The 15832-nt window shown below is 42.1% G+C and overlaps 1 protein-coding gene across 3 annotated transcripts in view; it reads left to right on the top strand.

Annotated features, from left to right (window-relative positions):
- The window catches only part of EPDR1 (ependymin related 1), a 30309-nt gene continuing 14477 nt past the window's right edge, over window positions 1-15832 (top strand). The window contains exons 1-3 of one of the 3 annotated variants that reach the window (XM_036864141.1): window positions 1-576; window positions 4531-4538; window positions 4711-4721. In XM_036864141.1, coding sequence (XP_036720036.1) covers window positions 278-576; window positions 4531-4538; window positions 4711-4712 — 309 coding nt within the window. In that variant the 5' untranslated portion in view covers window positions 1-277 and the 3' untranslated portion in view covers window positions 4713-4721. Of the gene's footprint in view, window positions 577-4530; window positions 4539-4710; window positions 4722-15832 lie in introns of those variants that run through there. The other 2 variants (XR_005021291.1, XM_036864140.1) reach the window with 2 other exon arrangements.

Consider the following 15832-nt stretch of genomic DNA (forward strand, 5'->3'; position numbering starts at 1 on the left):
GCAAGTGAAAACAGAAGCTGCAGCGGGCAGCGGCCCAGGCACAGATAGCTCCCGCACGATTCACCGGAGCTTCCCCAGGGCCCAGGGCCCGGCTCCCAGGCCTTGCGCGTCCTCATCCCCAGAGCTGTAGGGGCCGCCGCCGGGACCCGCAGCAACTTGGCCCAGACCGCACTCGGGCACACGGCGAGAGAGCTCCGCGCCGCGCTTCTCTCGGGCTGCTCAGCGCCCCCTCGGGCTCGGGCTGGGGCTCGGGGGGCGGCGGGCGCGGCGGACGGCGATGCCGGGACGCGCTCTCCTCCGCGTGGCCCGGGGGGCCCTGGGCGCCTGGCTGCTGGGCGGCCTCTGGGTCTGGGCTCTGGGCGGCCTCTGCGGCCTGGGGGCGGCGGCGCCGGGGCCCGCGGCCGGGGGCTCCCCGGGGGCTCAGCGCCCGTGCCAGGCGCCGCAGCAGTGGGAGGGGCGCCAGGTGCTGTACCGGCAGAGCACCGGGCGCTACAGCCGCGCCCTGCTCTCCTACGACGGGCTCAACCAACGCGTGAGGGTGCTGGACGAGAGGAAGGCGCTGATCCCCTGCAAGAGGTACGCGGGGCACCGGGGCGCAGGGCCCGGGGAGGGCGAGGTCGCGGGGTCTCCAGCCGCTCGCGGCGCTTCCCTCCCCTCCAGAACAAACTTCGCCGAGAGGATCGCTTGGGGACAACACAGTCGGGGGCTGGGTGGCGGCTGGGCCCACCGCGGGCGGCCTGCTAGCGGGCACTCAGTGAGACCCCGGGGGGCGGTGGCCGGTGAACAAATGACCGGCCGGGCGCTCCAGGCCCAGGTTCGCCCACGCTCAAAGGCTGCTGAGTCAGCCTCCTGGCTTCTGGTGCCCCCTTCAGTCTAGGGCGTGTCTTCTGCACTATCTCAGCTCTTCTAGGAGCCATCTGCGAGAACGACAGGCAGATTTTTTTTTTTTTTTTTTTTTTACATTTTAAAGGAATGTGACAACACCGCAAAAGGTGTGTGGAATCAGTTAAAAAAAATAAACTCATCACTGTGTCATAACCATTAACATTTCGGTCTACTCCCTTAAATTTTCTTTTAAGCAAGTTTTACATTCTGTAATCAAAAATCCTATGTCTATCTTTTTTATACAACACGATCTCTTATGTGTTCTTATTTACCATTTTATTAGTTGGCCCCTACCTATTTTTAATGGCTGCACAATATTCCACAGAGGGGTTATGCTACAATGTTTTTTAACCACTGGTCTGATCATTCACCTTTCTGAATCTCATGTGACAAAGGACACTCTCTTTCTGAGACCTCAGCTTGGTTCTGACCTCTTTAAGACCTGATTTCTATTTTGGGATCACCACCTGTCAATTGCCCCCCGTTGCTGTTTCTCTGTGTGTGTTCTTCCCAGGGTTATGCTGGCCTCTTCGTATGGCATTTGCATCATTAGGAGGTGCTATGTGAATGTCCATAGTTTAAGGCTCCAGTGGGCAGTAAGATGTGGGGCAAATTTGATATCATTTTACCTAAAAGCATTTGTCCAAGTATTAGGCATCTTGAAGACAGTATGGAAGGGCCAGAACCCTTCAAAGGAGTATATTCGAGAATGCAAAATAGTGCATGATGACTGTAAACCATGGATGCTGAGGAGGCCTGGGGCAGCCGAGTCATCGTGGTGGACTGGGAGTATCTGTTCTCTTTCAAGAACATGAATGTTTTCTGTCAAGTGTCGAAGGTCTTTGTAATAATAATAGCAACAACCAACATTTGGGTACTTGTTATGTACCAGGCACGGTGCTGAAGACGTTCCACATACCATATGATTTAGTTTAAATCTCACAACAACTTGACAATGCAGGTTTTATGATCTCCAGTTTACGGACAGAGAATCTGGGGTTGACGGAGATTAGACAGCTTTCTCAAGATCAAGAGCTGGGACTTGAGGAAACTGAGTGGATTCTGACATCTATGATGTAACAGGCTCTTGTCCGTTCATTCATTCTTTCAACGTGCATTTTTTCGTGTCAGGCATTCTGTACAATCAGAGTGAGTCCTGGGCTTCAGGGACGTCATGGTCTGGGGGTAGAGTCACGTAAGTAAGAACTCCCATACAGTGGGGTGAAGGATGAGCTGGGCACGAGACCACCTCAGACAGGCACCTAACCCAGGTTTCCTGGAGGAGGTGGGACAGGAGCGAGTCCCAAAACCCCTGGACGAGCTGACCATTACAGGGAACGAGGCATGGAGGGAAGACTGGTCCAGGGGGATGCCGGTGTATTCCAGGACATCCTGCCACAGGCAGGGCTGAGAATATTCCAAGAACTCCAGGCCAATCACTATTAGACTGAAGCATGGAGTATGGCGGGAGGTTGGGGACCCAGGGAAGGATATTTAAGCAGTGGAATGCCGTGATTGGATTTTATAAAGAAAACTGGTTGTATGGTTGAGAATAAAGAAAAACAAGAGAAGAAGCCGAAACATGACCTAGGAGATGTCTGTAGAGAGAGCCAGGTGAAAGACGGGGAGTGGCAACGGTGATGGTGAGAAGTGGACGCATTAGGGAAGTATTGATATTGAAGAGGCTTATTGAAGGAGGTGCAAATGACTAGACGCTATGCTGCAGGGTGGTGAGGGGGAGGGAACAGTCATTTTTGGCTTCTGAAGCTTACAGTACTGATGGCATGATTAGATGGGGATGCTGTTCGCTGAGATGGGGTTTGGCTTTCTGCACTTGTGATAAAGGGTCAAGCGCTACTCTTTGTGTTCGTTGTTGTGAAGCCTTGTACGGTAGTGGCGTATTGATGAGTAGTCATGTCGAAGGTGGACTGAGATGGCCCAGAGCACACCGCTGACACAGAGGAGTTTGGCCAGGACAAGGATAGGGTTCATGGCCACCCCCCCTCCCCCGCCCCAAGGTAGTATTTTCACAACGTAAGGGATTAGGCTTTAGAGTCAGATAAATCTGCCTCTGAATTCAGATTCCTAGTGTGGGTCTTTGGGTAAGTTACTGGATGGGAATACTACTAATGCCTAATGTATTGCTTTGTTGTGGGGATGAAATGAGTTCAAGTATGAATAGCACATAGTGCAGTGGTCTGACACATCGTACAAAAGGTGCTCAGCATGCGGCCGCAGCTATCCCCATGGCCACCGCCGTCATCGCCATCCTGGTGAATGTACCATGGCCCAGAGACTCCCTGCCAGCCCTGTGGGCTCAGACAGTTGATCTGGCAGCACACTCAAGGGCCCTTCTTTTGGGAGCAGACTAGGAGCAAACAAGCTCAAAATGTTACACTGTATATTTCAGTGAGTGCTGCAGCTGGCATGGGGGCCAGAATTCTCAAATCTGACTAGGTCATTCTCTCCCTGTAGGCAGAACTATGTGGAGAGCCAAATTCTAATCAGGAAGTTGTGAGCGAAGAGTTGGAGCAAATCCATGGAGTCTAATGATTGCCTGCTCTAGGTTAGGCCGTGTGCTCAATGTTGAGCTTTCCATCATGCATAAGACAGGCCAGCCCAGCGTAATCAGGCTAAGATAAAGTGATGCATCATTTTCACCAGAGTGGTGCCTTGTCGCTGATTCTATGCTACCCCAATGCTGCTGGTCCAGACTCCCTCCCCTCTGCACGGGGCCTTGGAGGGTACTGCTCAGGTTGTCTTAGCAATTCTTCTTCTATGACTCCATGATCAATTAACATAGTCTTCAGATATGTGTATTATATCTTTAGTGGGGTCACAGCCAAATCTTGCTGGCCTAGAAGCTTTTTTGTCCCCATGTGGTGATTTGTTTCTTTCTTTCTTTAACTCAAGTATAGTTGATTTACAATGTTGTGTTAGTTTCTGGTGTACAGCAAAGTGATTCCGTTATACATACATACATCCATGTTCTTTTTCATATTCTTTCCCATTATGGTTTATTACCGGATACTGAATATAGTTCCCTCTGTCCATATGGTGATTTCTCATTTCTTTGCCCTGATCCATCAAGTGTTGATTTCACAGTTTAACTTTTAGAAGGCCATTTTATTCCCCATCTTTCCAATTTCTTGGCAAGGTTCTGTCTCACAGTCCCATCTCTGGCCCTAAGTCAGATGTAGAAAAGAATGTTTAGTGCATAAATGCGTTTTTAAGCTCTTTAAATGTAGATTTGTTGGAACAAACTCAGAAACTTCTTCAGGTATTAGCAGTCTGGCCAAGAAACCAGATGTTATTTGAAGAAAATATGGATGGGTTGTCTCTTCATATTTATTTATAAGTTGAGAAGTAGTTTTAGAATTGGATCAACTTCTTAAGATTTTTATTTTGCATCCAGTTAGTTATGGAAAGTCCCACTGATAGTTACTGTGGAATGACTAGGATTTTCCAGGCTTTCTTCTCCCTGAGATGATGGAAAAGATTAAATAACCTTACAAGCTTCAGATAAGACAAGCTTTAGCAGAGAATGGGAAATATTAGTAACTGATACTATTTTGTTTTCTGGTTCCAACTGTCTTTCCTATAAACTCACAAGTATTACATTTGGAAGACGGAAGGAAAAGCAAGATTACTTTGTATTTCAGTAACATAGTGAACTTTATGGGAGAAGCAATGTGGATACCGAATGAATTTTTTTAGGTTACCAGTAACTTATTGCTCCCATTTACAAGATGGTAGATTGGGAGTTGGAATTAATGAAGCAGAGTGAGCAGAGGGGCATTAAGAGGACATGCATTGGTAAATTAGGAATATATCTTAGAAGACTATTCAACTACCCATCCTACATGTTTGGGGATTTTTTTTTTTTTTTTTGGTAAAAGATTAAGAAAATATGTCTTAAATAGAGTGACAAGTGGATTCTTAGTCAAATTCTGATTAGTTCATCTCTGTCTCAATTTTTCCAGACCATTCTGTTTGTTGGAGAACAGAATATAATTTCTCTATTCTTACAGAAAACCACCTAGTGTAGTGGAGAGAGCATGGACATCCATTTAGACAGTCGTGGGATGCCAAACATGGCTTCTAATCCTGGCTTCACCTCCACAAGGTCCTTTGCTTCTCAGAACGTCAGTGTTTTTCATCTTTTAATTTGATTTTAATGATATCTACAATGTTTATACTAAATAATATTTAGGACTTCTTCCTTAAAAGCTAGGTACAGATAAGATTAAATGGTACCATGAGAGCACTACTTGTACTTTTATTATATTAGGCTGATTCCTGTTTCTACCAAGATGCAATGAACTTGACATAAATTCTAAATGTTTTCTCAACTTGTCCCTTTGTGTAGACAATTCAGAGTTCTTTTTCTTCCTTCTTTTCACCTCAGCTTGTGTTCATGGGTAGAGAAGAGCAAGGCTGCTTCTAAATGCTTTGGCTCCAAACTCAGAAGGCTGTCCTCTCCATGGAGCCTCCCTGTATACTAAGGGGTTGAATAGGACTGCTTGCAGAAGGGCCCCTCCAAGGATCTGCTGTGGAAGCTTAATTCCAAGGGGTGTTATCACACCAGGCAACTTCGACAATCATATGTGTTTGAGAATCAGGATTAGGTTTTTTTTCCTCCAAATATACAATTTTATTTTGAAACTATCTCACGCTTACAGAAAAGTTGCAATTATAGTCCATAGCCATTTTTCCCCCTGAATCATTTGAGAGTGAGTTGCCAACTTGATATCCCCATGACCCCCAGGACTTCAGTGTATATTTCTTACAAACAGGGCCATTGACCTGCATAACTGCAACACAACCATACAAATCAGGAAATTAACATGCATTCATTTCTACCATCTGAAACTCAGGTCTCATTCAAATTTTTCCACTTGTGCTTTTTATGTTCTTATAGCAGAAGGACCCAGTTTATATTCAAGCATTGCATTTAAATGTGTCTTTTTAGTCTCTTTCTGTCTGGAACAGTTCCTCATTCTTTCTTGCACTTGAATATAGGCCAGTTATTTGGTAGAATGTTCCTTGATTTGGGTTTGTCTGATGTTTCCTCATAATTAGATTCAAGTTATTCACTTACGGTAAGAATTGTAGGACTGTCACATCTGGATGTTTACTTTGATAACTTGATTACTGATGTCTGCATGGTTTCTTCAGTGTGAAGTGACACTTTTATACTTTGTAATTCATAGGTATTTTATAGGGAGAGATTTTAAGACCATGTACATATCCCATTCTTCATTGAAGTTTCAAGTTATTCATTTGTTTATATCAGCATGGACGCTAGGATTATCATTGAATTGCATTTGCTCTCATTGTTTATTTGATGTTCAAATTGTCCCAGATTTGGCCAGTGGGAACCTCTTCAAGTTGGCTTCTATGTTCTTTTGACAGGTCTCCCTTATTCTTTGAGCACTTCCTTGCTTTCTGGCAAGATATTCCAAGATCATCTGTACTTTCCCTGCCAGAGTCTTGGAATAAGCCATTTCTCAAGAAGCTCTGGTTACTTTTACTGGAGAATAATATTTGGAAGCCTAGGTCCCTGGTCTGGTTGTGCTCATGGCTCTTGGGTGGCACTGCTTCCAGGCCCCTTCACTGGACAAAGCAAGATGATGTAGGTTTGAATACATACATACATATGCACATACACACACAGAGTCACTAACACATATATACAAACATTTATATCTACATTTATTTCTAAGCTTCCAATTCTAATACATAGAGATATTTATACCGATATCTCTAATTCTGATCCACCACCACATGGATCATTCTAGTTTACTCCTGTTCATGCTTCGTACCTCCCTTTTTAGGGCGTGAGAAAACTAGATGCCTTTATTCAACTGCAGTAGGTAACCAGTCAGGCATTGCTATGGTACCCCACTCCCTACGTGGAATGCCTTCCTCTTGGGCTCTGCACCCCAGGCCAGGCCATGCAGACACCTACTTTGCTTGGCCTTGTCTAATGGCTTTAGACTAAATTGTTTAATAAGGGGAAGGGAAGGTCAGGTTACATTTTTTATATGTTTTTCTTTTGGATTTCTCTGGGTAACATCATCGTAAATCCTCAGGGAGATGAATTAGTATGAAATGTTCAACAAATTTATTTGATCCCGAGCCCTGTTTTGCATGGATTGGGCTCTCATTTGAAGAAATCCTGACTTTCAGAATTTCAGAAAAATTACTCCTTTGCCCTTACTCCCTCCTCTTGGTCTCTGATAACTGGAGCCAGTGTTTTCTTTTATTGGCTCAGGAAGTCTGACTGCTTGTGGCATTTTGATCCTCGAAAAATAAACCAAGCTGATTTGCAATACTGAGTTTTTCTTCAAGAAAGAGATTTTATTGGAAGCACATAAAGTTTGCTTTAAGAGTCTTCATTCTGTGGGTCTACTGACCCTGGATTTCAGAGGGTTGATGCTGGCATGTGGAAAAAGTGGGCAGTGAGGAAAAAGAAGTTCCAAGGAAGATAAGCCCAGGAGAGTCAAGGGACTGGTGGGATAGGAGACTAACTTATAAAAAGAAGCCAGAGGTGGTCACCATACTGCCTTGAAAACATCTTTATTTCTCTCCATTAACCTTGAATTGTTTCTTCCTGATTCTGACCTCAAAGATGGTGGTCAGGGGCAAAGTGCCCAAAGATCTGAAAATATTCCACCAATTAGTGGTTTGTTTTTCCTGGAATAAATGTGATAGGCTTATATTTCCCCAATTCCAGTAAAAATCTTCTATTTTCCCCCTTTATAATTTATTTCATTTTACCCAGCTTTCAAGAAAAAAAAAATCTTCTCTTCATCTTACTAACTGAAACCCCATTCTCCCCTTCTATTTAAAGCAAATCTCATGCTAACTCCAATTTCTGTCCTCCCATGCTCTCTTGGACCCCCTCCAATCAAACTTTGATCATCACAGCTCTACTGAAGCGGTTCTGGTCAAGGGCAGTACACTCCACATTACTAATCAAGTCATCTTTTATCTGGTCTCATTTTACTGTTGGTCATTTCCTCCATCTTGAAGTATTTTCTTCATGTAGCTTTCAGGACACTATGCTTTTCTAGTTCCTCTCCTTCCACCTCATTTTCTTACCTTCTCAGCCTCCATTGCTCTTTCTCCTCTTCTCTTGGATCATTAATGGTGGAATGTTCCAGGGCGCAGGCTTCCCATCCCTTTGCTTTTCTGTCTCTCCCCCTTTTTTGGTGATCTCATCTAGATCATGGAGTCAAATGCCATCCTTACCTGAAGGATTCGCACATGTGCATGTCCAGCCTAGAGTTCTCTCCTGAACTCTGCGTTCATATATCCGGCTGCTTGGTTGAGTTCTTCTTTTGGATCTCTAACAGCTGTCTCAAACTCAGCATGTCCAAAATTAATGCCTCTCCTGCAAACAAACAAATAAACAAACAAACGTTATTCCCCTTGCAGTTTTCTTTACCTCAGCTAATAACAACTCCGGTTGCTCAGGATCAACCCTTAGAGTCATCCTTGATTTCTTTTTCTCCCACTTGCCACAAGTAATCCAGAAGCAAACTCTATTGACTCTAATTCTGATACAGACCCAGACTTGTAGACCAGAATCTGACCACACCTTTGCTGTCATCCTGGTCCAAACCTTCATCATTCTTGCAATAGCCTCCTAACGGGTCCCTACTTCTGCCCTTGCTCCCTGTGGTCTGTTCTCAACATAGCAGCCCGAGTGATTCTGCTAAAAATTGTTGTATCATGTCTCATGTCTGCTCAAAAACCCTCCTGTGCCTTTCTGTGTCTCAGAGTAAATGTTTTTGCAAGGACTTGACCACCCTGTGGGATCTGCTCCCCGACCCCCTCCACACCTTGTCTTTGACCTCTTCACTCCATCGTCCATCCATCATCACCTCATTGCCAGCTCACTCACTCCAGCCCATGGCCTCAGCATTCTCACTCCTTTGGCACTTGTGTTGTTGATTCCTCTGCCTAGAAAGCCTTTTCCCTAAAAAGCTGTATGGCCCACCCCCAAATTAGACTGTCCCTTCTCTCCACATTTTCATACATCCCACCTCACTGCCTTTTATGTTCAAGATATTTACCTACTATTTAATATTTTTATTAATATTTTATTAACATACTATTTAATTTAATTAAAAATTTTAAAGTCTGTTCCCTCATATCCAAAGTAAAGCTCCATAAAAAGTCTGGGATTTTTCTCTGGTTGTTGCTGTATTTCCAGCACCATAGAACAGGCCTTACTAAATTTTTTTGAATGAGGGAATGAGTAACAATGATACATAGTCATTGTAAATGGATATCTAAAATACAGATATGCAAAGAGAAAAAAGTAAAAATTACCCATAACTGCCAAAGTGATAATGACTACTGGTAACATCTTCTAAATATCCTAAGAGATTTTTAGATGCAAAATGTACATACTGTAGCCCATACTGTTTTATAATAGGCTGTTTTTCATTTAATAATATTGTGCAAGCTCATCCATACTGACTAGTCTGCTTGTATCATCTTTGAACTCCTGGCTTCTCCTCATTCAGGTCTTAGCCCATCACCTTCTCAGAGGGGCCTTCTGTGACTGTCCAACAAAGCCCTCCCCACCAGCCACTCTCCATCACATCTCGTTCTGTTTCCCTTAGGACACTATCACTGAGTGACATTGTCTTGTGTCTCTCTTCCCTGGAGTGAGAGGATAACTTGATCTGTCTGGTTTACTACCAAAAGCCCAGCACCTAGAAGTGCTTGGCACATAGTAAGTCTCAGTAAATGTGTGTTGAATGAATAAATACCATTTGTATGACTTTTGGATTTCTAGCATTATACATGTTCATGGTGGAAAATCTAGATAACAGAGAAGAGCAAAATAGAGTAAAGAGAGTCCTGTTGTCCAGGATTAACAACCTTATATATGTGCTTCTGGATTTTTTATTTCTATTTCTGTGTATACAATTCTAAAATTAAAGTGGAAACATGCTATGTGATTTTTAAAATTTAACAAAACATTGTACATATTTCTCATGCCACTAGGTAATCTTTAACAGAATCATTTTTAATGACTGCATGGTATTCTGGCTAATGGATGGAACAGAGTTTCGGTGAACAGTCCCTTATAGGGGACAGTTATATTTCTTTTTCTCTTTATTTATTTGGTTGCACCGGGTCTTAGTTGTGGCAGGCAGGCTCCTTAGTTGTGGCAGGTGGGCTCCTTAGTTGTGGCTCACCAGCTCCTTAGTTGTGGCATGAAAACTCTTAGTTGTGTCATGCATGCGGGATCTAATTCCCTGACCACGGATTGAACCCGGGCCCCCTGCATTGGAAGCGTGGAATCTTAACCATTGTGCCACCAGGGAAGTCCCCAGTTATGTTTCTTTCCCCTCTATTTTTCACTAGTGTAAACAACTACATGTATGACCTTGTATTTGTGTGCAATTATATGTGTACCACTTTAAAAATATTTTGGATAGATTCTTCGATAAGAAAATGATTGAAAAGGGATTGCACATTTATAAATTTTTGACAACTTTGCTCTTCAGGAAGGTTGTTCCAGCTGATATTTCAACTGGCAGAATATGAATGTTCATGTTTCCCACACTCACACCTATAAGGAGCCTAATTATTTTTAGTGATTTCAAATATGATAAACAAGAAACTGAAGGGCAAAATGACATACCTGCAGTGATGTCACACCCCCTTGTCATGAGTCTCACTCTAAAGTGAATGCCTCTAATTTGTCACACTTAAGTCTCCTACTGGCTGCTGGTTTAACAAAGATACACTATCATGTTCAGTAAATATTTTTCTGACCTATATTATAAAGAATTTATTCTAATCAGAATGAATCTTAAACTTCCCCAACCTAGTGACTTGTACTAATAGATTGCCTGACATTAAACCATCTTTGCATTCCTGAAATAAATTCCAATTTATTATTATGCATTATTCTTTCAATAGTCTGCTTGATTTGATTTGCTAATATTTAATATTTGTTTTTAATCTATAGCCATAATTTAGCTTGATCTATAGTTTATATTTTTGTGTTTTCTATATTTAATGTCAGGGTTTTCATAGCTTTGTAAAAGAATTGGCAAGCTTTCTATATTTCTCTATACTCTATAGTCTTGAGGTTGGAAAAAACTGATTCATGAAACCATGTGGACCCAACTCCTTTTGAAGAAGTAACTCTTTGATCTCTTTTTAAGATTGAACATCTAAAATGTCACTAGGCTATTGTAAGGATTTTTTTTCTGGTTATTGACCTGCTTACCTTTCTGCCTAAGTCTTAGTCAGTTTTGGTTGTTTATATTTTCCTAGAAAATCTTTTATTTCATCAAGATTCTATTTATCATCATAACACATTTGTACATAATATTTCTTTTTTTTAATGTCTTTATTGGAGTATAATTGCTTTATAATGGTGTGTTAGTTTCTGCTTTATAACAAAGTGAATCAGCTATACATATACATATATCCCCATATCCCCTCCCTCTTGCGTCTCCCTCCCACCCTCTCTATCCCACCCCTCTAGGTGGACACAAAGCACCGAGCTGATCTCCCTGTGCCATGTGGCTGCTTCCCACTAGCTATCTATTTTACATTTGGTAGTGTATATATGTCCATGCCACTCTCTCACTTCGTAACAGCTCACCCTTCCCACTCCCCTTGTCCTCAAGTCCATTCATAATATTCTCTTAACTCTTAAAAAACTTCACCTTATCTATCAATATCCCCTTTTCTTCCCAATATTCTATATTTGTATTTTCTATCTTTTTCCTCAGAATTACATTTTAACAATAAGCTAATGGATTCGTGTGATGGTTTCATGGTTTATTATTCCCTTATATTTTACATCTTATATCTTCTTTGTTAAGAATAATTTTTGAGAATTAAATTACAGTGCCTACCCATACTTCGAAAGGTTTTAAAGCAGGGTTATAGTGGAGCATACACTCCACTACAGGTAGGAGGGCATGCCATGACCAATGGATCACCCAGGTTCCTTTCATCCATGAGCTACTCCCAGCTCTTCTCTCATCAAACACTGTCTTCAGTGTTTCTCCTGCACCTCAATCTCAGGTTTGGAAAATTTCCCCCAATATGGGCATTGGAAGTTTCCCCAGCACCAGTGGTTTTCTTCAGAAGCAGTGCATCTTGACCCGAGAGGCCATCTGAAGAATCAGACCCTAGCAGGGTGACTACGTTGCCCTCAGACCTTCCAAAGAAAGGAGAAACTCTTGGGATAGATGGCCCCCAAACAGAAGAAGCAGCTGCTCCTGGACAAAAAGGCTGCAGTGCCTTGGATGACCCCTGCCCCTTCACAGAAGGCTGCTTTTATTGTGGCTTAAAGTTAGGTCTACTGGGAAAGGTCCAGAGTGTGAGTTCTGCCAGTGAGTGAGGACCGTCTTCTGGGTTTCAGACTTCTCATTGTATCTTCACATGGTGGAAGGGGCCAGCTAGCTCTCTGGGGACTCTTTTATAAGGGCACTAATCCCATTCATGTAGGCTCCACCCTCATGACCTAATCACCTCCCAAAAGTCTCACTCCTAATAGTCATCTTGGGCTTTAGGTTTTCAACATGAATTTTGGGGGAGAGGAAAACATTCAGATCATGGAACCCAGAGAATCTGCTGCTCTGGAGCATCTCAGAAGTTGCCAAGGAAGATGCTGGCAGATGGAAAGATGGTGGCACAGGGCCAAGAGGCATATCAGTTCCTAGGTCTGATGTAGCCTTGTCAGCTACAGGTGAGGTATAAATTATGAGGACTATATCTGATGTCATGAACCACCAGACTAGTTGGTGTGGCATCCAGGAGCAGCCATGATGAATGCAAGGGCTCTGAGGTTGCTTGAAAATACTTTCAGGGAAGACTGTGGTGAGCAGAACCATCTGCATCGACTCCAAAGCTACTAAAACATTGCCCCCAAGTCCCTTACTGAGATACCTCTTCTATCCTCTGGAATTGTAAGGCCTACTGCCCAGAGTGTCTCACCGAGAAGCTGATGACCCAGGATTCCAGGCTGGGAATGGCAGACGTTCCTCTGAGGAAGATGCTTGGGCCACCATGGAGCTATCTGAGCTGGCTGAAGTCAAGCGGAGACAGCACCTGCTTCAGAATCCCCAGGGCAACTCTTGGCAGAGGGGCCCTGGCGTAACTGGGGAGGCAGAGGCAGTAAAGTAGAGAAAGCCTGGAGAACAGAAGCTCTCACTTCAGGAGAAACGGGCAGCGGACCAGTGGAAATTCTACCAGCCTACACTCTTGGGAGCAAAGGACCCTGGGGAGAGAATCCACCTCATATTTAATATCCATTGAGATGCCACGTCACGTGCTGTGTTCTGGTGTGGCTTATGTGTTTCCTCTAGATGTGGGAGTCCTCTCTCTTATACGAGCCCTTTGTTGCAGACTCTGTATTTTGGACAGTGATTCTTCTTGTAGCCCAGCACCAGGTATTGTCTGGCTCACCCCTGGGTCCCCAGAGGAGCCACCCTCCTGAGGACTCGGTCCTCCTTGGGATTCACTTTTCAGGTGGCAGAACAGTTTCTTTTGTAAAGGATGAGTATTTATTTAGGTCCCAGTCGGTATGTGGAAAAGAATTTAAAGTGTTTGGATGGTTTCTCGTCTTTCCTTCCTTCACCACGCTGAGTCAAGCCTTTAAAAGGTCAACTTCTTCACTTGTTAAAACACAGAGGAATTTTTATAGTGTGTGTTTGTACAAACTGCTAAGTAGCTTTGCTACAAGGCCTCTGTTAAAAGAGAAACATAAATTATTTTACTCCTTTTATTATTCACTGCAATTTCTTTTATATTTATATTCACATTCACCTGACTCCTTGACTTTGATTCATGTTTCGGTCAGCTAGAGAATATACTCAATTAATTTTCTTCAGACAGGGTACTGCTGTGGTGGTGTAATTTCAGAGATTTTGAATGTCAGAGAAATTTCACTTATTTTTTTTATATAATGATAATTTGGGGGTGTATACAATTCATTGGGTAATAATAGTATTTTTGCTTAAATTTTTTATGGCATTTAGACCTCTGTAAGAGAAGTCTGATACCAAAGTAATTTTGGTTTAGTTTTAACAATTTTTTTTTCTGCCCAAGTCTTTGTAGGTTGTTTTCATTATCCTTGAACATTTTAAATTAAAAAAAAAATTTTTTTTTTATGGAAGTATAGTTGATTTACAATGATTTCGGGTATACAGCAAAGTGGCTCAGTTATACATACTCTGTTATATATATATATATATATATAAAATACACACATACATAAACATATATTCTTTTTCAGATTCTTTTCCATTATAGGTTATTATAAAATATTCTATATAGTTCCCTGTGCTATATAATAGGTCTTTTTGTTTATCTATTTTATATATAGTAGTGTGAATATATTAATCTTTGAACTTTATTAACATCTCCTGGTTAATGCCCAGCTCTAGGGAAATTTCTGGAGGCTTGATATTCTGTCTTCTCTCTTTGTTCCTTGTAGAATATCTCTCTACTTAACATGTACTGGTTCTCTTACACCTGCCCCCCCCCCCCCATTTCTTATCTTTTCATCACTTTTTATGTGTTTTTACTTGAGTTCTGAAATAATACCTTCTCATTCACTGCTTCTGTTTTTCGGTTTTTGTTTTTTTTCCCCCATATCCAGTCTGCTCCATGCTGCCTTCACTGCATTTTCTATTTTGATAATCATGTTTTTCATTGGAAAGCTATTCTTGTAGCCACACATTATTCCTTTTTTCTTAAATGCAGTATCATCCCAAATCCCAGTGAAAGTGAAAAATAAGATATATATTTTTGTTCTGTTAACTGTTAGCTGGAAAGGTCTGTGTGTGTTTATAGTTCAACATGGTGAGAACTGATATTTTTCTGCTGAAAAGCATAGTGCTGACTGTATGAACCTGACTATCCTTATACCCTCCCAACCTCCTTAATACCCCTGATACGAAGTTCTAGAAGTCACTGTGTACCATGGCAACATGGGTATCTCAGTACTAAAGAGGCTGTTTCTTTTAGTGGTGGTGAAAAAAAAAGCCGGCTTGAACTATTGCCTCATGAGAAGGTTTTTTTATTATCTTCCATCAGATGAAAGACTGTATGCCTACACTTTGCCAATATTCATCCAGATACATTTTTGGAACATAAAGCTCTTCAATTTCTTGAGCACCCTTTTCTTCTTTTGAACTAGAATCCAAGCAGTGGAGGCCCATCACCTTACAGCCTCTTAAATTGTACACGTAATTATTCTTTGACTGTACTTTTCCTAGGGCTGCATTCTCAAGTAATTTAATTTTCCTTTTGTTATATGTGGTTGGCATCAGCCTGCACAATGAGTTGGTGTCTAACACGACAATTTTGAAATAGTGTTTTTCTTTTATGTCTCATGATTACTGTAGGGTGTAACTCGATCTTGGTATACACCAGAATGTCAAGTGGCCGCAGCTCAATTCTTCCTGTGGAGAGTCAGAAAGCCAGCATGCATTACTAATCTATTATATTGCATATTAAACAAATCCAAAATTTGTCCAGTTTCTTCCATAAAAGCCAAAGTACTTTTGTAATCATAATATAATATTTGTCCACTCCCTTCTCTGTAATTTAGTATATCTTGGATGGCCAAGTACTTCTACGTGGATGGGAAGAATCACTCCTTTCCCCTGTGAAAGGAGGCAAAGAATGTGGTATTAGTGAATTAGAATGAGTCTGGTTGGAGATCACATCTTGGGTTTGAATCTGGCACCATTATTTACTACTAAATTATGCTCTGAGCCTTATATTTTCTCATCTGTTTTTTTAAAAAAAGAAAAAAGCTAATAACATGTCAGCCAGCTGAATTTGCCAGTCTGTAACGTCTGCCCTAGACTTTTTTTTTTCCTGACTACCCCAATTCAGGACAGAAAGACAGTTGCTTCCTGGCTGTGAAGGCAGTAGCTATTTGGGT

The sequence above is a fragment of the Balaenoptera musculus genome, chromosome 9 (genome assembly GCF_009873245.2).
Source record: "Balaenoptera musculus isolate JJ_BM4_2016_0621 chromosome 9, mBalMus1.pri.v3, whole genome shotgun sequence".
Lineage (NCBI taxonomy): Eukaryota > Metazoa > Chordata > Mammalia > Artiodactyla > Balaenopteridae > Balaenoptera > Balaenoptera musculus.